Raw genomic sequence first — 23370 nt, 5'->3', positions numbered from 1 at the left:
CTGTGAGCAAAAAGGGGAGGAAGAACAGGTCGGATCTCCCTTGCACACTGGATTTGGGGGAGCTGAACCTTCCTCTTGTCACTTCACCACCAATGGCAGCAAGAGCCCTTCTCATGTTGGAAAACAGAGTGATCTTGTACTCCAGGAGTACTCTCTTGATGGAAAGCCTCAGAGGGGAGTATTGGAGGTGATCATTGCTGCAAGGAGTGGATGCAACATCTTGCAGTTAAGATCATAGCTAAGATACCAGAAAACCAAATCTCATTTTCCCAGATATCAGGCTGACATAACTGTGCTTGCTGGCACTAAGGTACATCCAAAATCACAACCCATCTTCTCCAAGAAAGGGCTCTAGGCCACTTGAGTAGTTCCTGGACATCATACTCTTCTAAACATTTACTTTGCATTTATTAATTTCCCTTTTTATCCTGATCTTCCCTTCCTCATCAGAGAAGTCTAACTAGGACTTACCCAATAGGTAAACAAATAAAAGAATATAATTTTCTAGGGTGTAGTTGCCAAATAGCCAGAAGAGTTCCAATGAAAAGCTGTAGGTTTTGATTTTCTTCATCTCACTCTTCTGAAAACTGCGAGAGAAAGGCTTTTCTGTGACCATCTTGTCAGTAAGAATTGCACTGTGGACCAAAGGACCATGCCAGGGGTGTTTCTGCTCACTGCTTTCCACTCAGATGGCCAGTGCCATCTCCTCGTGTCACCTGCTGTGTGATCTGCATTCTTACCTGTCCTTTCATCCTTGCCGAGTCCTCAGCTTGTTTCTGTGCTCTTCCCAGGATAAGTCTTTTGGTTTGTTCCAATCCCATCTAAAAGCAGACCCCAAAAGCAGACCCTGCTAGCTTGCCAATTGTAGAATGCTGTTTCCCAGCTACTTTGGCTATTAGTTTGTTCTCTCCTCATTATCGTTTGGTGTCTAAACACAAGTGCTTGCTCCAGCCCCAGCTTCATGACTTGGAAATCCCTAAACCTCTTTAATAGGAACCATGTGCTTGCTCACCCTGTGCCTTCTAGTTCAAGCCCTGTCATTATTTTGAAAGATATTTCTTATCTTGGCCTTTTGATTCTTTGGCCGGGAACTAGGTGTGCATGTCCCATGGATTTTGAAAGCAGCTGTCAAACTACTCTGTCACTGGGATCAATCACAGTTTCACTTAAGTTAATTGCAGATACCTGGTCTAGAGTTAAGTGCCTCCAGTGAGCTTAGATGTAGATAGAGATAGATATATGGGGATGGAATGAGCTCCCCTCTCACCATGCCTTTCCATTATCATTAAATATAAAGGGCCCCCAGACAAAATGTTTATCCTGAATACTCAGTTGTTTGCTAACTACATCACATGGGGTGAATTCCTGCTGATTAAACACTTAGAGCAACTCCTCACTGTACATTTATTTCTAAAAACTTACTCAGGACTTTAAATGCAAGGTAGGTCTTGCAACAAGAGTGTGTTTCTGTGCCTTTCACTTGCACTCAGACCTGGGACTGTAACATCCAAGTCAGATGCTGATGGTAGTGTCATGCATAGTGACACCAATTGCATCATTATTTTGTAATTGAAAAATAGAAAGCATGGCTAAAAGTGCTTTATTCTTCTATCATTGTGTGATTATTTTAAGTGGTAGCTGAAAAGGACTAATTGCATGGTAGTTTTACTTAGCAGGAAGACCTGCAAGTCGATGCTACTATAATATATTCTTTTTAAGCCATTCTAACTTGCAAATAAACTGTAATTTACCTTTCAATAGATGTCAGTCATTATTAGTACCATAAAAATATCTATTTTCTCTCAGCAGCCAAGGAGAATGCTAAAAGGATGCTTGCCTTTTCAGACCCGTGGCTGATTATCCTCTGCATGTTTTTAATAAACCTGTAATTTTATTTAAATTCTTGATTCACCACTAAACAATGGAGCCACCGAATGCAGATTATTTTTAGGAAAAAACCACATCACACAATTACAACTACAAAAAGCTCCCTGTCCTAGTTAGGAGAATTCTTGACTGCAAATGCACTCCCTGCTATGATAAATCTTTTTTTATGTGTAATGTTGGTTTACAGTAATAGCTTGGAACCCTAGTCTGACATTTCTTTTTGGCTGTAGCAAAAGCATTAATGTAAAAGGAAACTAAGGCTGAGTGTGAAAGGATACCTCTGTCACATAAAAGCTGAATATTGGACAGTGCATCTATCACTCAGTGTATCTATAACTTCCCTCAAAATCATATTATTTCTTCTATATATCACATCATGTATTCATGTGACTGATAATTGATAGGAGAATGGCCTTCAGGCCATGATTTTTAGAAGAGTTTTCCCTGTTTCTTCTACCAAACTGATGTGATGTGGTCAAACAGGGTGAATGGTTGGAGCTCAGTGCTGCCCCGGGAGCTCCCAGGACAGCAGTGTTAGTGCTCCTTGTTTTCAGCTGGGATCTAGCAAACCAAAACAGGGATCATGGGTTGCATCTCTGGGAGATGGGTCTGGAGAGCAAGTCACCAGTCAGTGAGATTAAATTCTCCCCACCTATGGTAGGAAATCTGCACTTGGGTCTGAAAACCACTGTGCTAAAATGGGAAATGCCAACTCTCCGGTCGCTCCTTGTTTATGTGCAGAGGTTTATTTCTAGGCGTGCCAAGCTTCACTTCTGTCCAGCTTCCTTTGTTAACTTCAAAAATGTAAGTACACCAACCTGACTGCAAAAAGCCTTTCTCTGCTTGGGTACATAGGACCACCAAACTGTTTCTTTTTTTCCCCATCCCAGCTTGCAAACAAAAAAGTGATTCTGGAGTTAAAAGTCTTGAGGAATAAGAACTTGTTCCTGTCTCCAGACCTACAGGCTCAGGGAGCTCTTCTGTTGCTTATATGCACAGTAATTGACTCTATAACGTTGTTGGTTCCAAGGGATGTATTTTTATTCTGGAGGTTTGCTGGCAGAGGGAATGAAGGGCTGATGAAGCAAATAGTGACAACAGCTTATTTGTAATACTGTTACCTCAGCCCTCGGTGTTGTGTTTGTGTTTGGTTCTGCCTCCTTGAAGTGACAGAGATGGTATTATTAATACTTTTGTGCAGGATTTCAGTATTTATGAGACATAGAGGAGTTATAGGGAGAAGGCAAGGGATGATTTGTGACTTGGACCAGAAGGGGAGGTTTTTGCCAAGTGTTGTTTTGAATGCATTCATTACATGTACAACTCTCTATTCTTCCTTTTTTTGTTTTTCAGGAGAAGAAGGAACACAAACGCACACAGAGAGCAGCAGTCAAGAGGCTGACAGCCAGACACGATGCCAGTCTTGCACATCCACGTTTCTCAAGCTGATATGGAGATTCCTGATCATTTTGTCCGTCTCTTCCTCCTGGGTTGGGACCACGCAGTTTGTCAAAATCACGTTTGAGACCTTTGACTGTCCCTTTTTCATGACTTGGTTCTCAACAAACTGGAACATTATGATTTTTCCAATTTATTATTCCGGGCACCTTGCAACTGCGCAGGAAAAGCAGTCTCCAATCAAAAAATTCAGGTAGGCTTTATCGTGGCAGTATCCCTTTAAACAACCTAATTCCTGAGGGCTGAGCTCAGATCACTGCTGTGCTCAGTTCCACCCGTGGTGTCAGGAGGCAGAATAAAGGTCATGCTGCAGAAAACCTCATTCATAAATAGCTCACAGGAGGCTGACAGATGAGTGATGTGTGCTGAATAAAGGGATACTTGATTGTTAAAGGGTTTTTTTGATGAGTTGAAAAGGTCAATAATCTGCTTATAATCTTGCTGTTATATTGTCTAATATCTCTATATTTTGTGTTCTTGCCTGGATCAGGCCACTGATTAATCTGTCCCGGTCCATTTATGATAGAATAGCAGTGTTGGGTGCAACCAAACCAACTCCTAGCTGAGAAGAAAGATGCTCAGAGTTGAGGAGGTGGTTTCCATGTGGAAGATCATGGCTTGCTCTCTATGTGAGCAAGTATAGCAGGATGCAAACTGCCCTTTCATCCTGCTGGAAATTTATAAATCCCTCTTCAGTAGCTCTGGGAAATCAGAGAAATACAGGGTTAAGGGAGAACCCAAAGAAATCATCCAGTCCGACCACCAGGACCAGGCTGGCTTAGCTTCCCCTTAGCCAGTTCTGAAGAAAACCACATCTAATCTGTCTCTGGGGCTTGGAAGTACCTCACATTCTGTGACATTTCACAGTTCCTCCTCCACTTTTATTTTTCCACTGATCTGACAGTGATATGGGAGCTGCTTTAAAGGACGGGACAAAACTCAGCTCACCAAGAGATACCACACCTTGCCCAGGAAGGGAGGGGGTTCACGGGGTCATTTTGAGCTGGGACCCAATTCTGTTGTTCCAGTGCAGGCTTGCTGTGAAAACAACCTGACTCCAGCAGAATTGTCTGTTCCACCAGGAATCAGCCAGCGTGGGACCCGTCCCTGGCTCCTGCTGTCACTGAGCACACAGGGAGTCCCATTTGTGACTGTCAGGGTGGAGTGTGGCAGGGCCAAACTCTTCCCTCAGCTGCTTTTTGCCAGGATCTGGGATGTAATTTGGCCCTACATTATCATTTCTGTCAAATCAGTGTGACTGAAATTGAACAGTTGCACTTAATTAAGTGCTTCTCTGCAAACCCTGGTGCTTTGTCTTTTAATGATGCTTCATTTAGATTTCTGCTGGAGTGTTTGTGAGAACATTAACCATGTCAGCTTGGCTTCTGCATGTGGGGTGAAGTAATAACAATGGCACAGCAAATAAGGAAGAAGGTGAGAAGAAATATCCCTGCAGATAAATCCCCTGCTGTTGGTTCATTGATTATATTTCTATCAGAGTGAAATTTTGGGGCAAAACATTTGGGGCAACGCATAAAAAAACCCCTGTGCTTGAATGGTTGATATATTTCCCCATTTCTGTTAAGAATTCAGCTTTGGAAGTTGAGGACAGTCTTAAATGCCCACAGGAATTTCTGCAGTGGGTCTGTGAATGTGTTGAGTCGGGACACCAGTGTTGGAGCTGATGGGAATCTTCCCAGAGTATTTCTTATTCCAGATATGTCAGGAACTCACATCCCGAGGAGGAAGTAACTGCTGGTAAATGATGATTTCTTCATGGGGACCAACTGCTTGGTCTGTGCTGTGTTACAGCTTGACTGTCCAGACTCTTTCAGTTTGGATATGGAATGGACATCTCCTCAGGATGAGCTTTGGATTTTTTTGGTGACTTAAAGAATTGAAAAGCATCATTTGTAGTTTTAAATTATAGACAGACTTAATTTGGAAAGGATCTCTGGAGAGCATTTCACCCAGCCTCCTCCCCAGAATAGGGGCGTTTTCAAACCTGCATTGATTGTTTGTGTATTTTCTTGCTTTGCATTCTTGATACTGTTCTATTACAAAGCTTTTTATTACATTTTGTAAGATCTCTTGCTGCTTCGTTTGCCTGTTTTATTCCTGTGCAGTGGCTAATTCTTGTCAATAAACCCATTTGTACCAGTTCCAGGCTTGCCTCAGAGACCAGAGGTGATTTGTCTTTATGTTTCTGGAGGATGTAGTTACTCTCTAGGAGCTTTAAAGACCTAAGACGTTTTGTCCAGCAGATATTCCCAGTGGGTCTGAACAAACAGTGTCTGTGACACCTTGGCAGAGATCAGTGATCCTGTGGGTGACTTGCAGAGTGCTGCCCCAGGGTGGCAAAACTGTAGAGAGCCACTGCTCCTTTAATAAATCCCACTTGGAAGGACAGGAGTCTCAATCCTCAACTTCAGATTGGCTTTCTGAAAAGTTTAGGCTGCTCCATACCTAAAGGAGCTGCAAGAGAGATGGATTTTTGACAAGGACATGGCAGGGAAATGGCTTCAGACTGAGAGAGGGCAGGTTTAGATTAATTATTAGAAAATAAATTCTAGACTGTGAGTGTGGTGAGGCCCTGGCACAGGTTGCCCAGAGAAGCTGTGGCTGCTCCATCCCTGGAAGTGTTCCAGGCCAGCTTGGATGGGGTTTGGAGCAACCTGGGATAGTGGGAGGTGTCCCTGCCCATGGCAGGGGGGTGGAACTGGGTGGTCTTTAAGGTCTCTTTCAACCCAAACCACTCTAGCATTCTATTATTATAATACTTGAGATTATAAGTTGTGTATTTCTTACCTTTCACCCTTTACCTTAGAGATTCAATCTTGTGGTCTGAGAAAATAATTCATGGTTATGAACTCCCTGCTGCGTTTAGGTGAAGGGTCTTGGTTGTTTTCAGGCAGGGGACATGGCTCTTGGTATCCCCTCAGCACTGTAAATAAAAAGTGTGTCCTGCATAAAGAGCTTGAAACTCCTTCCACTAGTGCTGGGTAAGATGATCTGAAGCTCAGGAAGCTCAGCAGTAGGAAATCGAACCCTGCCAGTGTTTACCACAGCAGAAGACGCTGCACAGACCTCATTTAGGGTCCTCATGCAGTTGTGGTGTGGAGTAGGTGGGTGACATTTTCAATGTCGATGCATTTTGCCTCCCCATCTGGCGTCTTGGCTTCTCAGGGACAAACACTGTGACACTGAGCAGCTTCCTGCCAGGATGTACCCACGGTGTCAGAGCTGAGATTGGTGCTGCAGGCTCTTCCCAGCCTCGAGCCACTGGCCAGGGAAGGCGTTGGTAGGTGCAGGTTTAATGTGAACTAAACACACCAGGCGGAGTTGGATTTCTTGGAGAACAAGAAGGGAGCAGAAGTGCAGGCTGAGCCGTAAGTAGCTGGTATTGTACATGAAACTTGTCACTGCAGGTTTCTCACCCACAAACCTCTCCCTCTGTGTTGCAGCAGTAGCTCAGTCCAGCTCCTCCAGCCACTTGTGGAATAAACTGCAAATCCAGACTTTGACTGCAAAGGGCTTTTCAGAGGAGACATGAGGAATACCATCAGCACAAAGCTAGGCTTCCCATGGGCCATTCCTGTGGGACACAGCATTCCTTGGTGCTGCCCCCTGAGCCAGGCACTGCTTATGTGAGAGTTTCACGCAGAATTCACTTTCCTTTTGCTCCAGCTCTCCACCAGACAAATAGAGCTGGTCAGGCTCTTTCTGACAGTTCAGATTCGGTCAGTCCTGGGAACACAACTCACCAGTGTGCTTAACCACACTCAGTTTGGTGCCTGTCCCCTGCAGTGGAGCTGGGAGGCATTTTATGGCTGCAGATGCCGTCATTCAGGCAGAAGCACTGAATGACTTGTGCTCACAGAAGGTGCTGCTGTGCTGTTTGCTGCCCTAATGTCACTGTGGCTTTGCCAAGTTCTAATCCAGGTGATGTCACTGCATTCTCTGTGTTCCTGTACCCCAGGTCTCTGCCTGTTTGCTGTTTTGTTCTGTGAGCTGCTTATAACCAGCTGCTGGATTTCACTCCAGAGGCTGCTGTGTGTCAGGGGGGAACAAACCCGTTCCTGTGCAGAGCCTGGCATCAGAACAACTGAGAGGGCACACAAGCTATTTAGTGGGTGCCAGAGGCAAAGCTACATGACTGCCTGAGGTGCTGTAATTCCTGAGAGCATGGCATGCTGCCCAGAGCTGATGGCTGAGGGCTACCTGCAAGTAAAAGGAGTTACTTGTGTTAGAGAGCAGGTTTTAAATAGACTTCTTGTGCATTTGGAAATAGTTTTTGTCATAGTTTCAGGGTCAGCTGCCCTTAGCTACGTCTGTGCCTCTAAGTCAGCAGCCTGCAACATTATTTGTGTGGGGAGGCTTCCACGGAGCCCTCTCTCCCGAGCCCAGGGTTTTAATCACTGTCATGTCTGATGACTCCTGCAAGTTTAATTTTAGTTGCATGTCAAAGAGGCTGAGTTAACCACTGAGCCACCATCCCTCACAAAGCCTCAGGCAATCTGCTGTAGCCTTGACTGGGAAAATAAAGTATTCTCCCCATCTCCTCATTGACTGAGCATTATTCATGAAGCTCTCCTAGGCACAGGGGTGAATTCATCAAGTCTCTGCCTCACTCAGCACGACCCTATCAGAGACTTTGCTATATTTTCTTCACTGAGAGTTGAGGAACCACCACCGCCTGTTTTTTCTGGTCACTGCTGTGTGATGGAGGCCCTTCCACCTGCTTAAAACAGCCCATTGCCTGGGGCCTGTGAAGCATTTCCAGATTCTTTTCCTAGCTGTGCATCCCTGCTCATCCCTCCCACTGCCTCTGGGAACTCAGAGATAAGTGCCATTGCTGGGGCAGCCACAGCTGCCTCTCCCAAATCACTGACCAGGCGCCCAGAGCCTGACCCAGAATAATGTAATAACCACTGAGCCTTCCTCCTTCGAGGATTCACCCTGTCAGGGCACTTGGATCCATCCTCCTGGCTCTGCTCTGGGTTTGTCTGTGTGCAGACATCCCAGAGATCCGCAGGACAGCAAAACCTGGCCGGTTCTGGCATCCGAGTCCAGCTGTGCCCCGCATTTCTGGAGGCAGCCCAGGCACCTTTCTGCCTTGTTTTAACACAGCACAGGCTTCTTTCCTCTAAAATCTTGACAGCTCCTGAGGCAGGCTGGATTTATCATGATCCAGTCATGCCCCAGAAGTGATGGCAGAATTCCCACCACACAGGTCTGGAGTTCACAGTGCAGGTCTGTTCTTGTCAGGACATGGGGCACGCTGGCTCTGGTGTTGTGGAATGGTGACACAGCCATGGTGCACCCACCTGTCTTGAGGTGAGATGTGGTCTGAGCCCAGAATCACCCTCTGCATCCACCTGAGTCTCAAGGGGAAGCATCTTTTATAGGTAAACTGCTGTATCTGTGTGCCGGGAAACACTGAAGTGCCACCTGTGGGTCCTTTCTCAAACAGGGAAACCTGTCACCTCTAACTCCTGTTGAAATCAGAGTTACAAAAGTCTGCAAAGTTAGGCACTGATTTATTTGCTTCACCAAGTGCTGGCTTTGTATCTCAGACAAATGATGCACACAAGTAGCTGGGGTTTTTTTATATTTTAAACGTTTTTATCCTGATCTTTGGTGAACAGGACTCCTGAGAACGTTGAGGTCAACTAGAGTGAAGGAGGTAATTAGCAGATCCACCAGCCTGAGTGTTAACTCACTGGATGCCCTGGAACAGAGTTTGAGAATGGAATTTATTATTACCAGGAATGACTGCTTTGTACCCCAGGCTGTCCTGGTGGCAGCAGGAGAAGAGTGGTTATTAAGTAGAATCATAGAATCATTTAGGTTAAGATGTAGCTGATCTCAGTTATTACACAGATGTTACTATTCTACTTTCCTCAAAATGAGAGTGATGGTTTCCAATCTTAACAGTGAAAAGCTGCAATGTTTTTAACAGCAAAATTCCCAGGAGATAGTAAAAATGGTTAAGGGGCCCTGAAAATGATTTCGTCTTCCAAATCAAGGTATTTAGCATACCACCCCCAGCACCCTCAAATAACAAATATTTTTGATTTCACATTGCAGTGCAATCTTTGGAGTTGCTAATTAGTTCTACATAGTGGGTGCTTCAGCAGTCTTCCAAACACAGCCGTGTTTGGCTGTGAGCACTTTGGAGACCCAGAGCCTCTGGGCATTTGGATGATTCCCTCCATGTCCCTTTCCTTGGAATGATATGCTGCAGGTTGAGGGTGCCTTGGTTCACTCCACTGCTCTTCGGGGTCACTTGTGAGACCTCCCATGTTTTGAGCAGTGTCAGAGAGCCTGCCATGCCAAGAAGTGAAGCACACTGGGAATATCTTCAGGAATACCTTCAGCCAAGGGTGCAGACAGTGGAGTTGCTAAAAAAACATCCTTCCCAGATTCCTGGGAAAGGCAGAGATTCCTGAAATCCTAAGCAGCAAGCAGCTCACTTGAGCTGTGTGCGACACAGTGTTTGGGAAGTTGGAGGTTTTCTTTGGAATTTAATCCTCAAGGAAATACCTCCTAGAAAACACAGATTTTCACTGTATAATAAAATGAAACTGTTAAATACTTTTTCCTCCCTCTCCTGTCTTCCTCACACACTCCTGTTTGCCTGGCTCACTCCCACTGCCTGGTGGCTCCCTTCCCCACCACGCTGATGTATCTGGCAGTCCTTTTGAGTATCTTTAGGCAGTTCTTAAAGCTTCCTTGGCCATACATAAAAATGTATTTCAGTAGGAATGAAAACAGGGCTTGGAGCAATCCAAAAAAAGAAAATTGGCAAGCTGCAGAGAAAAAATGATGATTCTAATCCTTGTGCTCATGGCCTTGAAGGCAGAGTCTGGGAGCTGTCGGAGCATTATAGATAACCTTCATTTCTGTGTGTGAGTTCCTGGGATTATTGTTGCCCAGAGTGTGATTATTCCAGGTAAGTTACTTCTTTTCTTCTTTCGAAATTGCTCTTTTAAGAAGATTGTAGGTTGTTTTCCCTATGTAAATTAAATAATGGATTCTCTTGGGCGTGTGGAGTAGTTAGGGAAAGCACAGGAACGCGATAAAAGCCTAATGAATGTTTGTTGTGCTGGAGTGAATGCTAAGGAAAACCCTGGCTGAGACTGAAACTCTTTTCTTTTCGTAGGGAATGCAGTCGGATTTTTGGTGAAGATGGTCTGACGCTGAAACTCTTTCTTAAAAGGACTGCTCCCTTTTCTATTCTGTGGACTTTGACTAACTACCTGTATTTACTGGCTTTAAAGAAGCTCACAGCCACAGACGTCTCTGCCCTGTTCTGTTGTAACAAAGCTTTTGTCTTCTTGCTTTCTTGGATTGTGCTCAAAGACAGGTTCATGGGAGCAAGGGTAATGAACGTGCCTCGTTTTCCTCTCTCTCATGTTTTCATAATTGCACCTAAACCCATCAGCCATGGTGCTGCCATAGCACTGCTGCACTGGGGTGTAGATACACCATGAAAACGTTTCTCATTTAGTTTTATAATGCAGGCCTAAACCTCAGGATCAGTTAGAGACCTCAGAACTTCAGAGGGAATTCAGTGTGGGGATTTCAAGGAGCTATTACAGCCAAGTGTAACTTCATGAATTACAACAGAAGAACTTCCAGTTTCCTATAAACCTATTCTGTCTTGGTTTACTGTGCTGAAGTTTAGTTCATTTTCTTTTAAACTTAGTGATGAATGCTTAGGTTCTAACCAAAGCGGTTTTATTCCTTGTTTGGGTAGACAGACAGGTTTTATTCCTTGTTTTCAATGTGTGATGTATTTTTCTTGTGCTACTCTGTCACTTTTCACACACACATTTACATGTGCATGGCCAAAACTGCTTTAAAAGGAGCAAAGCTGTTTTGTATGAAGGTGTATTTTGCACTGAAGTGTTACAGGACTCGCTGCCAGTAAAATGGACCCTGCAGAAATTTAAAACAGAACTCAAAATGATGTGCCCCTGGATCTGGGGAAAGCAAACTTGTTCCCTGTAATTTTCCATACACAAATCTCCCAACATGCAGCAATTTAAACTGTTGGCTTCACACCTTGGATGAGGAGTAGTGAGGATTTCTGCCAGTTCTTTGATGCAAATTCCCCCCTGAAATGACTCAAGGTCGTGTTGGGCACAATCCTGACTGAATTATTGAGAGCCTTGAACCTTCATTAGGGGCAGGTTGGGGCCAGGTGTGATGGGTGTGACCAGAAGGGACCACCAGCAGCTGGATTTAAGTTCCATGGAAAGCATGGAAGTGAACCAGTGCTTCAAGGTAAAGCCAGACACCTGTGTGCCTATTTCATACACAGCTGAAAACACAGAAACATCAGGTGAATGGGACCCACGCTCAGCCCACTGACTCACTCAAAGAATAAACAGGGTTTAAAAACCTCAGTTCTCCTCTACAGAAGTAACAGGAGCAACTACCCCCCTCTGCCCCTTGATCATCTCAGGTTCCAGCTGAAAAAATTGAAAATTTGGTACCCTTTAAGCTAATTTTTGTCTCAAAGCAACATCTTCCTGGGAGAGCAAGCATAGCTCTTGTATTCTCCTAGCCTGCTCTGTTGAAGAAATCTAGAAATAAAAGCTATTTTCAGTTATTTATTTTTCACTGACTAAAAAAAGGTTGCCATAAATATGCATTAGTATTAGTGCTGTAAACACTGTGGGGTTCACACAGGAAAAACCTGGCAGGAAAAGTGAGCAGCAAATCCTGCACGTAAACTGGATTTCGCTGCTCACTGGCAGAGCCTGCATGCCCATTGCTGGAGAGGTAATTCACAGCGTTTTCCAGCAGCTCTCCTGACAGAATAACACTTAATGATGTTAATAACCACGCAGGAGAGAGTTTGAGAGCTAAAATACGACAGAGCAGCACAAACCCAGCTTTTTGTGCTCTGAATGCCTCAGCTGCTCTCGCCCGCAGTGCCTCGGAGAGCAGCAGGAATTGGGTTATTTGGACAGTGAGGACATGAAAAGAAATACAGGTTTAATCCTATACCCTGAGCCATGTTTTTGCAGAAGCACTCTGCACCCAGGAGCTCAACCAGCTTTTCCAAGGAGCTCAGCTCCCAGCAGCTCTTCCAGAGCTCCGGAGCCGTCGGGCACATCGAGGTGGGGATGCTCCAGTGCCTGGGACAGCAGTGGCTCTGCAGCACATTCCCAGCTCCTTGTGTGCCCAGTGTGGCTGCAGCAGTCCCCAAACTGGCCATGGATGCCCACGGGCATGTGGGAGCTGCCTGACATCCCTCTGATCTCCTGGCACCACTCCTGCTCAGCTGCCAGCCGGGCTGCAAGGCTGGATTTTTAGGTGCCACATCTAAAGACAAGCCTGTGTTGCTGGCCACCCTGTGGAATGGCACAATCCCACCTGTGGGAGCAGTGAAAACTGCAGAAGGGTTCCCCACCAAGTTTCAGGTGCTTGTGGCTGCGTTTGAGGTACCCAGAGTGCGTGCTCTGCAGGGACAGGCATGTGCCCTCAGTGGTGAAGCTGTAGCACCCACACCGTGAGAGAAAAACACCAGGGGAGGTTTAGGTTGGGTATTAGGAAAGATTTCTTTACAGAAATGGTGATCAGGCACTGGAACAGGCTGCCCAGGTAGAGTCACCAACCCTGGAAGTGTGCAGAAAATGTGTACATGTGATGCCTGGGGACATGGTTTAGTGGTGGATCTGGCAGTGTTAGGGTTGGACTCAATGAGGTCTTTTCCAACTTTAACGATCCTCTGGTTCTATTTATCCATAGAAGTAGTGCAGGCAGAGCTTAGGTACCTTGCAGTACCTCCTGCCCTGGGCAAGGACACACAGCACAATCCCTGCCTGCACCCTGACCTTTGCTTGGACACTTCTGGACATCTCTCTCTCACATTAATAAAGTACCTCTGTTACACGTTGGGAAGTCCTGACAGCTTTGGAACACAGCAAGCACAAATATTTAAAAGACTTTATGTATTTGAGTAGTTCTGCTGGCTTTTGCTGCTTAGATTTAGACACATGCTTATGTGTTTGCATATTTAAGCCCTTGGTTGGGCTTCATCTGTGGAGTTGAATCAAATTTTTTTAGGTAGTTTGGGGACATTTTTCTCCCCTGAAAATGTTGAATTTTGCCTGGAGAAAGTTCTCTTCCCATCCTTGAAGGTGTTCAAGGCAAAGTTGGATGGGGCTTGGAGCAACCTGGGATAGTGGAAGGTGTCCCTGCCATGGCAGGGGTTTGGAACTGGATGATCTTTAAATTCCCTTCCAACCCAAACCATTCTGGGATTCTGGGATTCTCTACTACAGCACCTTGTTTTCTACTGTGCTCCAAATGTTAAAAAAGTTTCTGATAAACCATTGGTTGGTCTTGTTCTCTTTCAGGGAAAAAAATAAAAGAGGCAAGCTAATTTCATTCCATACCTAGGAGGCTCCAGAAGAAAGTTTCTACACTCTTCCATTAATTAAAAGCCTTGTTTAATGAGCTGACAGCCACCTTTGCTTCCCTGTGACCTTGCTGCTGCTTGTCAGCACAGAGCAGTGCCCAGATGTGAGCTCAGGTTTCTAAAGCCAGCACCTGAGGCAGGCACAGGTCAGCTGTGCTGATGCCCTGGTATGTAACGTGCAGGAGGAGCCTTGAGCATGAAATTTAAATAATGTTTTTGCTGTTTTCAGTTTCAGGTCTTACTTAGGTCTCAGGAGGTGTTGTTGCTCCACATGTGTCCATCATTTTAGTTGCTTCAGGGACAAAAAAGTGATTGGCTTTATAAGTACTTGATTAAATTAGGAAACTGGCTCTCTAAAATTGGTGTAGACAGACTGGGAATGAGTTTTTCATGGCAGGAAGAAAGGGGATGATGGATCTACTCATTTTCACTGACACAAGGAAATGAGTGAGCAGTGAGTGCACCAAGAGTTAAATCTCCATCCTTGCCCTTGGAAGAAGGGGATTACTGCACTGGGCTCTTCTGTTTTGCCTTCTGAGACAGACACACTGCTGGAAATACTCCAGCTGACAGCTGAAATCCTGAATTTCTGTGCCGGGCAGGACGTGTGGTGCAGCCTGAGGTGATCCAGCCAGGCAGTCTGGCAGGGCAGGGGGCGTTTCTGGGCACTGAGAGGAGAGGCTGTGGATGTCCGAGGGGTCCTGGCTGTCATTTGGCATTGCTTCGAGGCTGGGACTTCTGTGGTGTCTCCCAGGATGGCCCAACTGCTGGAATGTGTTATCTTGGGAAGGAGGAGGGGGAAACCTCCTGGTCCCCTTTTGCTAAAGCCCTCCCAGATCTCATCACACCACTGGGAGGTGCCTCCAGCCCACAGCATTGGGGGATCTGGATTTCAGCTGCCATTTCATGGTGAATTTGGAGCTATCAGTGATACCTTCAGGTTTAGGTGGCAGCTTTGTTCACCTGTATCTTGGAGCTGGGGTGTTCCACATGTAAGTAATGTGGGATATAGACTTGCAGTGGGGTTTGTGACTCTGCCTTTGGCACAGCCACTGCCGTGTGAGGGGGCACCTGTGTGCCTCAAGGACTGGTGAAATAGGGCTGATGGTGAGGGGAAAGGACTTAAAGCTGCGCCCAGGAAATGACTTTTCCTGGGAAGATGTTGGCCTGGATACCTAAGGGATTTAGGAGCACTGACATTTTTACCTGGAGTCTCAGATTAGCCCTGCCCTGGGAGTTAATTCTGGGTTCCCCATTGTCCCCTGTGTGGGAACACCTTCACCTGAGTCTGTCATGTGTCCCTGTCCGGTGCGTCCCTTGAAAAACAGTTTTACTCTACTGACTGGCTCTGCTGAAGTTATTTTGTGGGACTTTTTGTGCTTAATGCCTCAGTCTGGCTCACATCTGCTTGGGATTAGTATCAGTGGTTTTTCTGGGACTCTTGGTAAAACTGTGAGCTCTGAGAGTCAGGCTGCTCTGCAGGAGGGCACATGTTTGGATCAAGATGCCTTTGAAGTCTGTGGGCTGAAGCTTAGATTTATCTAGGACTAAATATTCCTTCAATGAAGTTCAGTGAAGTTCTCAAGAAGAGAAGCGCCCATGTCACGTTGGTGTTGGCTCAGGAGTTGTGCACTGGCTCAGGAGACACCTTTTCCTCTGCACTCCATGGAAGTTGGGTATTCAGTGTCTTTGAAATTCACACTCCACATTTACTTGCTGAGGGCAATTAGGTGGAGAGGGGGAGTTTTTTAAAGAATAAAACACTTCGGTCTCTCCACCACTTCCTAAAGGTTCTTGGAGTCAAGACCCAGGATTTCAGATACTCTGTAGTTAATGATTCCTGTTCTTTTTCTTTGAAGCTCCTTAGATGCTTTCTCTGGGGTTTTCAAAAGAGACCAAAAACCTAAGCACAAAGGTAAAGGCTTCATGAAGAAATCTGGTCATGTCTGTCCAAAAAAAGATGGCAGGGCATGGCCAAAACATCTGGAAGAGCTCCCTGTGGTACCCTGCTATTCCAAAATACAGGGCTCATTCCCCTGGACTGAATTTCCAGGATGTTTGGCCATCTAATGTTTGCATTTCAAGTCAAATTGGTGGCATTGCTAAGTATTTCTCTTGTTGTGCAGCACAGTCTGTCTTAAAATTTCTTGATCTTGCAGTTGCCTCTCCAAGGTGGAGGTTCAGCTGACAAAGTACATAATGATGGATGTTCTGTCAGTAGGCCCCAGCAGAATTTGCAGTGATAGGTCCATTTCCTTATCAGTGCACATACTTTCATTATGCGTTACATCTCTCCCACGATCTTTCCCATTTAAGGGAAAACAAGAAAGCTCCAAGTCAGAGCCAGTGGGTAGTGACGCTGGTGAGGAGCCCCTCCCAGTGATGATCTCAGCTTTACATTGCTTTGCTTTGTCTGTGCAGATAGTGGCAGCAATAATGGCAATCACAGGAATTGTCATGATGGCATATGCTGATGGTTTCCAGGGTGATTCAATTATCGGGGTGGCCTACGCTGTGGGATCAGCCTCCACGTCTGCATTGTATAAGGTAGGTCACAACTGTTTCTTGGCACTCCTAAATTCATTACCACTGGCTGTTAAAAAGACACAAGTACAAGGAGAATCGCTGTGAAATCAATGTTTTATTCTGTTCGTCACTCCTGCATCATTCGTGTTGTGGCCAGGCGATGTCACAATGTCAGGAAGTCTACCATGAGGGTAATTAGTTGTCACCTGCCAATTACCCAGAATGGCTTTTCTTGATGAGTCTTTAATGAAATCTCCACTGCCATGCCACGAGGCGTTTAAGGTCATTTTTTAATCATGCCAGTGAAGTTTATCAGCACTTTTCAAAGGGGCTTTCAAAGGGTGGTTTCAAAGGGGCTTTCCATGTGCAGCAGGGAGGGGAGCCAGGGAAATGCTGCTTTCCTTGGGCAGGGATGGCCAACTCATCCCAGGTCTGCACTGCAGCTCCCTGGCACATGCTGGGCTCTGAGCCCTGGTGTGAGCCTGGCACAGGCAATTCATTAGAGACACCTCTGCTTGGAAGAAGTGGCTGCTCTGGAAGGTGAGGGATGGAAAAGGCAGGGATGTGTCTCAGGAACAGGTTGGGCTGAGTGTGGCTGTGTTTATTTTCAGCTGCGTGTGTAAAGTTTGGAGTGAGTTTGGAGTGAGGATCAGAAGCTGCCCTCACAGTTTTGGACTTTGCTCATCTCACTCATAAATTCATTGTGGCCGTTCACAAGTCACTCAAAGTTCATGAATTTAGGCTCATAGAGGACAAGTTCTCACAGAGTGAGCCCCTCCTGGCTGGTTTTCCTCTCAAAGCAGGGTCATGCTGTGGAAGTCACTGGAGTCCTCTCCCAAGTCCCAACAGTGCCACACTCAGCCCAAATCCTCTACATTTGTTGCATGAATGGTGTGTCCTTGGGTCCTTGGTTTATTCTTGGTTTTTCCTGGGTTCTTCTGCACTTGTTTCTCGTGGCATTTGGGGTTATGCAGACTCAGCCATCCCCGTGGTAAAGACACGTTGCTAAAACACAGGAAAGGGCACAAGTCTGACCAAAGATCCCCTTGCAGAACTCTTGTGCAGGAAAAGGGCCAGGCTGTGGCATATTGTGCTTTGCTCCACTCTCCCCAAGGAAATGGAGTGCTTCCGTGATAGGTATGAAGTCTAAACCTCTCCTCTCTCCTCTCATCTCCAGGTTTTGTTCAAGATGTTTCTTGGGAGCGCTAACTTCGGGGAAGCGGCTCATTTCGTGTCTACCCTGGGCTTCTTCAACTTCATCTTCATCTCCATCACCCCCATCATCCTGTACTTCACAAAAGTGGAGTACTGGTACCCCTTCTCTGCTGTGCCGTGGGGTTACCTGTGTGGAGTAGCTGGTCTCTGGTTAGGTAGGTGATAAAAAAATGTATTTATTTTTCTGCAAAACTAGCCTCGGGCACAAGCAATTTCCCCCTGTCCCCTTAAGCAGCAGAGCTCTCTCACAGATTAATTCTGGTCCCAGTGCAAACTGGTGCTCCTTAGAAATTATTCGTATTTTTCATTACACTTTATGAAACATTACTATTAATTGATATATAATTAATAATTGATATGTAAGCATAGTTATAATTAATAATGTTTAATAATTAACAGTAATAGCAGGGAGTAAACATGAAGCAGCCGTACTAATTGCCCATTTTTTCATCCCTACTGCAGTTCCACACCAATGCCTCTGTCTCTGGCACAGCTTGGCTGCTGTGAATCCCATTTCAAAGGTCTGCATGTTCCCAGCCAGCTCCTGGGGGATGTTTGTGCACTGACAGGGGGACCCCCAGTGCTGGGACATCTTTCTGGGGGTGCTGCAGGCTCTGGGCAGGGCTCACATAAGGCTCCCTCTTTCTGAGCCACAATTGCCAGCAAAGTATCTGTTGGATTCAACCCAGGGGCGTTTTAATTTCCACATAAAACAACAGCCTTTCCTTCAGTAAAGTCTCTGTTACTCCATAATTGAAGAGGTTTTTGTCTTGCTACACATTTATTAAATGGCAGCAAAGAGAATGTCATTGCCCATCCAGTCCTGAGATGTGGCCAGGCTGGCAGCTGAGCTGCTGGGAACGCCTTGAACTGCTCTAACCACAACTGCAGCTGCCCTCTGAGCTCCTAGGGGACCAAAATTATGGATAATTTATCACCCAAGTGTATAAACCCAACCGTGAGGGAACAACCTTGTGGAGCAGCCTCGTGTTCCTGTTATGCAGGGGACTCAGCAGCAGGACTGGGTGGTGGGTGATCAAACATAAGTTTGCTTTTAATCTTTCAAGGACAGGTTAAGGAAACTTAAGCAAACTTTAAGGGTTTTTTTAATCTTTCAAGGAAATTGGAGCTCTCTGGGAATGCTGTCATGTAAAAACAAACAAACAAACAAACCAAAAAACCAAGCCAGGTTGTTTTTACCTGATTAAAGCCTGGGCAAAGCCATGGAATATGAGTGTGATAACCTCAGTCTTACAGTTTGTGAAAGGCCATACAGCTCTCCCCTTTCCCCTGTGAAGAATTTCCCTTAATTTCCTGCTCATATAGAAAAAACCAAAATTTAATCACTTTGTGACAACTCTCTCGTTGTGGTGTGGATACTTAATGCCACGTATTGTACCTGTAGGGTCAAGGTGGAGGAGAAACGTCTCACTCTGGTGTATTATTTTCTCTGTTTCTCTGTTTTTCCGTAGCTTTCAATATCCTGGTAAACGTTGGGGTGGTGCTGACCTACCCCATCCTGATCTCCATCGGCACCGTGCTCAGCGTCCCTGGAAATGCAGGTACCAGTGCCACGACTGCTGCTGGGAAGATAAGCCCATGGGCACTCAGAAAGCAGTTTATTGCCTAAATAATCTGCTGGGTGGAAATTTTCTCCAGAGTCCTGTCGAACAGCCTCTGTCTCTGCTCCTCAGTCTCCTCAGCTTCATCCCTCTGGGGGTTTGAGCACAAGAACGCATCTGGTTTTAGGGGGATGCATCTGTGAAACAATGTCTGTAGGAGGCTGCCTGAGGGCTCAGGTGTGCTCTGGGTGCTGGTGCTGGAGCTCAGGCTGGGCCTGGAGGCACCTGGAGCTCTCTGCCCCACATGCTGCTTTCTCCCCATCCCTGGTCCCTGCCGCCTGAGGAAGCACTCTGCTGGTGCAGCCTGTTGTAGATAGAGTTACCATAAAGGGCCTTCTCTATCAGAGCAGAAATCACAGAATCATAGATTAATTAGGGTTGGAAAAGACCTCCAAGATCATCAAGTCCAATCTTCAACCATCACCGTGCCCACTAAACCATAAAGTGAAGTGCCATGTCCACTCATTCTTTGGACACTTCTAGGGTGGTGACTTCACCACTGCTCTGTTCCAGTGCTCTACCACTCTTTCAGTGAAGAATTTTTTTCTAATGTCCAGTCTGGTCCAACCTGAGGTCTTTTCCCGTTGTCCTGTCCTTGTTCCCTGGGAGCAGAGCCCGATCCCCCCCTGGCTGCCCCCTCCTGTCAGGGACTTGCAGAGAGCAAGAAGGTTCCCCCTGACCCTCCTTTTCTGCCGGCTGGGCCCCTCCAGCTCCCTCACAGACCCTTCACCATGGACATCTTCAGGCTTAATCCAACCCCTCAGGGTTGGATTCCTCCAATCCTGCCCACAGCAGTGAGGGACAGGGGAGATGTGGCACCTCCAGTGCTGCACTGTCAGGTCAGAGCTGTTCCCTGGGCTCAGGGAGCTGCTCCCTCTGGAGATTTGAGAGCCACAAGGCCAGTGTGACACCAGAGTGCAGCCCATGGTTTGATTAGCAGCCAGGGATGTGCCAGGCTGCCCTTGGTGCTGCCATCCATCCTGCTGCAGGTTTGATGCTGTTGTTTTCCTCCTCCCAGCCGTGGACCTGTTGAAGCACAAAATGATCTTCAGCGTCGTGCGGCTGGGGGCCACCATCATCATCTGCATCGGGTTCCTGCTCATGCTGCTCCCCGAGGAGTGGGACGAGATCACCCTGAGGTTTATCAACAGCCTGAAGGAGAAGAAGAGTGAGGATCACACCGAGGACATGACAGAATCCAGTGTCCACACGAGGAGCAGGAGCAGAGCCAACGGGACAGTGTCCATCCCGCTGGCGTAGGGCTGGAGGACTCTCCCTGCACGCAGATGTATATTCTGTGAATATAGCTTAACTTTCCTCACCACCTGTATGCTTAAAAAGATGTCATCCAACCTGAGCAGGGGATGAACTGTAAGATAAGAGAAATACATCTATAAGAAATGTTTACATTTGTACACTTAACAAGGAACGGGTGTAAATAACAACAATAAAATCTTTTGTAATAAACATTTAAGCTTTTGTCTTGCTGAACTGGTGGGTTTAAAATGTGGATAAGTTTACATCATTTATCTCCCTTTGCTGGCACAAGTAGAGTCATTTTGGAGGATGCAAATGTTGGATATTTGCAGCTAAATCTCAAAATCTAACGTCTTGACTTACTTTCAATAAAGTGCCCTTTCAGCAAGGTAGCAGTTTTGGAAAAGCATTTCAAACCTCTCCTGGCATTTTGGAGAGTTCCTTTCTGAAAGGCACTGATGTTCACACCGATATTCCCAATTATTATCAGAATAAATATTCCATGATGTGCAAAACATGAGCCGTCCCCTCCCAGACCACACTGAGCTGTGCCTCTTTCCAACACCACCTCTCTGGAAGTGGTGCTGGAGTTTGGGTGCCTTCAGTAAAGCAAAAAGTAGCTTTATTTACCTCATTTTCTCCCAGAAAAGCTGCACTCCCAGCTGAGCTACAGAAGTCTCAGGAGAGATGGAACACCCTGGATCGCCGGTGTCCCTGGGAAATGCCATTTCCTGTTTTCTAGAGCTTCGGGACAAATGAGTATTTTTCTTAACCTCCACTGTGGAAAAGTCTTTCAAAAGCCAAATCCAATCCCTTCCCTAAGCCTGTTGATGTGTAATTTAGCCTGGTTTACAGCATTCCTGGGACTGACCACTCAAGACTGTCTTTATTTGAGAGCACTTGATAGGCAGACAAACATTTTTCCCCCCTTTTTTTTAAAGGAAGAATTAAACCAACTGGAAAGCATCACAGGTTGCTGAGGTCTGCTGACTTTCCTGCCCACAGTTTGTGAGTTTGATTAGCAGCCAGTAGGGGTGGGTTTTGATGGTATTTCTGCCTGGGAAAAAAAATCATGTAAATAATAAGTTATTGGACTCTTTTTATTTGACTCTTCTATTGAATGTTTTTTTAATCTTTTATTGTTCATGTCTAAACTGTCCCCAGCAGACAAAATACTTGTGTATGTTAAAAAACCCCACAAACTTGTGTTCTTTCATCACATGGCTCCAGAGCTAGGGCTGCAGAAACCAACCCAACCAACTGTCCCCTGTGCCCTCAACCCAGACCTGTAAGGTTTGGTTGGATACATACACAAGCCTCTTACAGCTCCTGGTCTGCTGCTTTTGAGAGGAGGTAGACATTAGAAATATTCCAGAAGAGTTAATTATGGAGGTACTGATGGGCTGAGAGCACCCAGCACAGGGCAGCTTGGCCCCTCCCCACAGTTTTGGAGCTGATACATTCATTTAAATTGCTAGATCGTTTTGGGGACTTTACTGAAATTTTAGCTCCTGCCAAGCTGAACACATGGGGAAAACAAAACTTTCAGTATGCATTGATGAGTACTTTTTTGGCAAGCAGCCTCATGGCATCGTCTTCAGGCCCAGGACTGGATCCTTTAAGGAACCTCATTGGGAGTTCAGCAGGGAAAATCGTGTGAAATCCTCATGTGTGAGTCAGGTTTCATGGAATGCTTGACACATTGCATGGCCAGGGGCACTGGGTGTTAAAAAGACTCTAATCCCAGCAAGGAAGGCTTGAGCAGAGCAGCCCTGCTTTGGTTTGATGTTCACAGAATGGTTTGGGGTTGAAAGGACCTCAAAGCCCATCTCATTCCAACTCCTGCCATGGGCAGGGACACCTTCCACTGTCCCAGGTTGATCCAAGCCCCGTCCAGCCTGGCCTTGAACACTTTCAGGGATGGGAATATTTCTTCTCCGGGCAATCTGCTCCCAGATTCTTTCTGATGGTGCTCATCATCCCCAGCAATACCTGGAGCCCCCTCATTCAGCCTCTGCCCAACTTCCAGTTTGAATTCCTCATTAAGCATGGAAATAATGGTTTTCCCTGGAGCTCAGCTCAGCCTTTCAGCTGGAGAAAAACCCATCAAACCCAAGAAATCAGACAACAAACGGGGGGCTCTTTGGCCTGATGCTGTTTGTGATCCATCAGAGGAACGGCAAACCAATAATGACCCCCATCAAGTGACCCCCTTCTGCCCTCCCCACCAATGTGAGGTTCCATTTCTGTGGCACCGTCTCCCAAAGAAAGTGCCGCTTTTGACCTGGCAGCTGCGTTACCAGATTCTCCTTATCACTGGAAGGAAAACAAAACGTGCTGTGAATAACCCTCCCCGAGCATCCCCAGCACTGCCTGCCCTCTCTGGAGGGCTCGGCGAGCCAGCAGCAGGACGGTGTTATCAGCACCACCCATGTCCCCAGCCTGGGCTGAGATAAGATGAATGCCCCCTGTCAATGCCGGCGACAAGGAGCAGAGGGAGGAACAAGCCGTGTTTCTTGACCTTACAGATGTGTAATAACAAGCTCTATCAGCCACAGAAGTTTGTATCCCATCCAGGGGAGCCGTGCTGGGTTATTTTCCTCTCTTTGCTGACCCGTTTGTTCACACTGTCGCTGCCTGAATGTGCTGCAAGCAGGATAAACAACAGCCTGTTCGCGTTGCTGGGGTTGTTTCTACTTCACTCACTGGGGATTTGCATAAAAGCCCAGGCGTTATTTTGGCTAAAATCCATTCCACCCACTCGCCATCTCCTCCTTTGCCCACGGTTTTTTTGTGGAGAAGCTTTAAGCAGAGGTGATGCACTGCTGCAGCTGGGTGTTAGAGCGGTGCCCCTTGGCTCACCTCCCCTTGGTTCACCTTTGCTCTTGTGCGAAGGTGAGTAACAAACTCTGCCCCTCCGTGTGAAAATGCCCTGCCCCAAGTCATGGCACTGCCCTACCCTTGAGC

At 46.3% G+C, this 23370-nt stretch overlaps 1 protein-coding gene across 4 annotated transcripts in view; it reads left to right on the top strand.

The window, feature by feature from the left end:
• SLC35F4 (solute carrier family 35 member F4) overlaps positions 1-20637 on the top strand; it is a 112988-nt gene extending 92351 nt beyond the window's left edge. For 3 of the 4 annotated variants that reach the window (XM_032112597.1, XM_032112595.1, XM_032112596.1), the window contains 6 exons: positions 3241-3538; positions 10511-10730; positions 16205-16330; positions 17487-17679; positions 18997-19086; positions 20165-20637. In XM_032112597.1, the coding sequence (XP_031968488.1) occupies positions 3241-3538; positions 10511-10730; positions 16205-16330; positions 17487-17679; positions 18997-19086; positions 20165-20406 (1169 nt within the window). In that variant the 3' untranslated portion in view covers positions 20407-20637. Of the gene's footprint in view, positions 1-3240; positions 3539-10510; positions 10731-16204; positions 16331-17486; positions 17680-18996; positions 19087-20164 lie in introns of those variants that run through there. The other variant, XM_032112598.1, reaches the window with a different exon arrangement.
• The last annotated feature ends 2733 nt before the right edge of the window (positions 20638-23370 follow it).

This window comes from Corvus moneduloides, chromosome 6, assembly GCF_009650955.1.
Source record: "Corvus moneduloides isolate bCorMon1 chromosome 6, bCorMon1.pri, whole genome shotgun sequence".
NCBI lineage: Eukaryota > Metazoa > Chordata > Aves > Passeriformes > Corvidae > Corvus > Corvus moneduloides.
The sequence above is the reverse complement of the archived record's forward strand: the minus strand, read 5'-3'. Positions and strand labels throughout refer to the sequence as shown.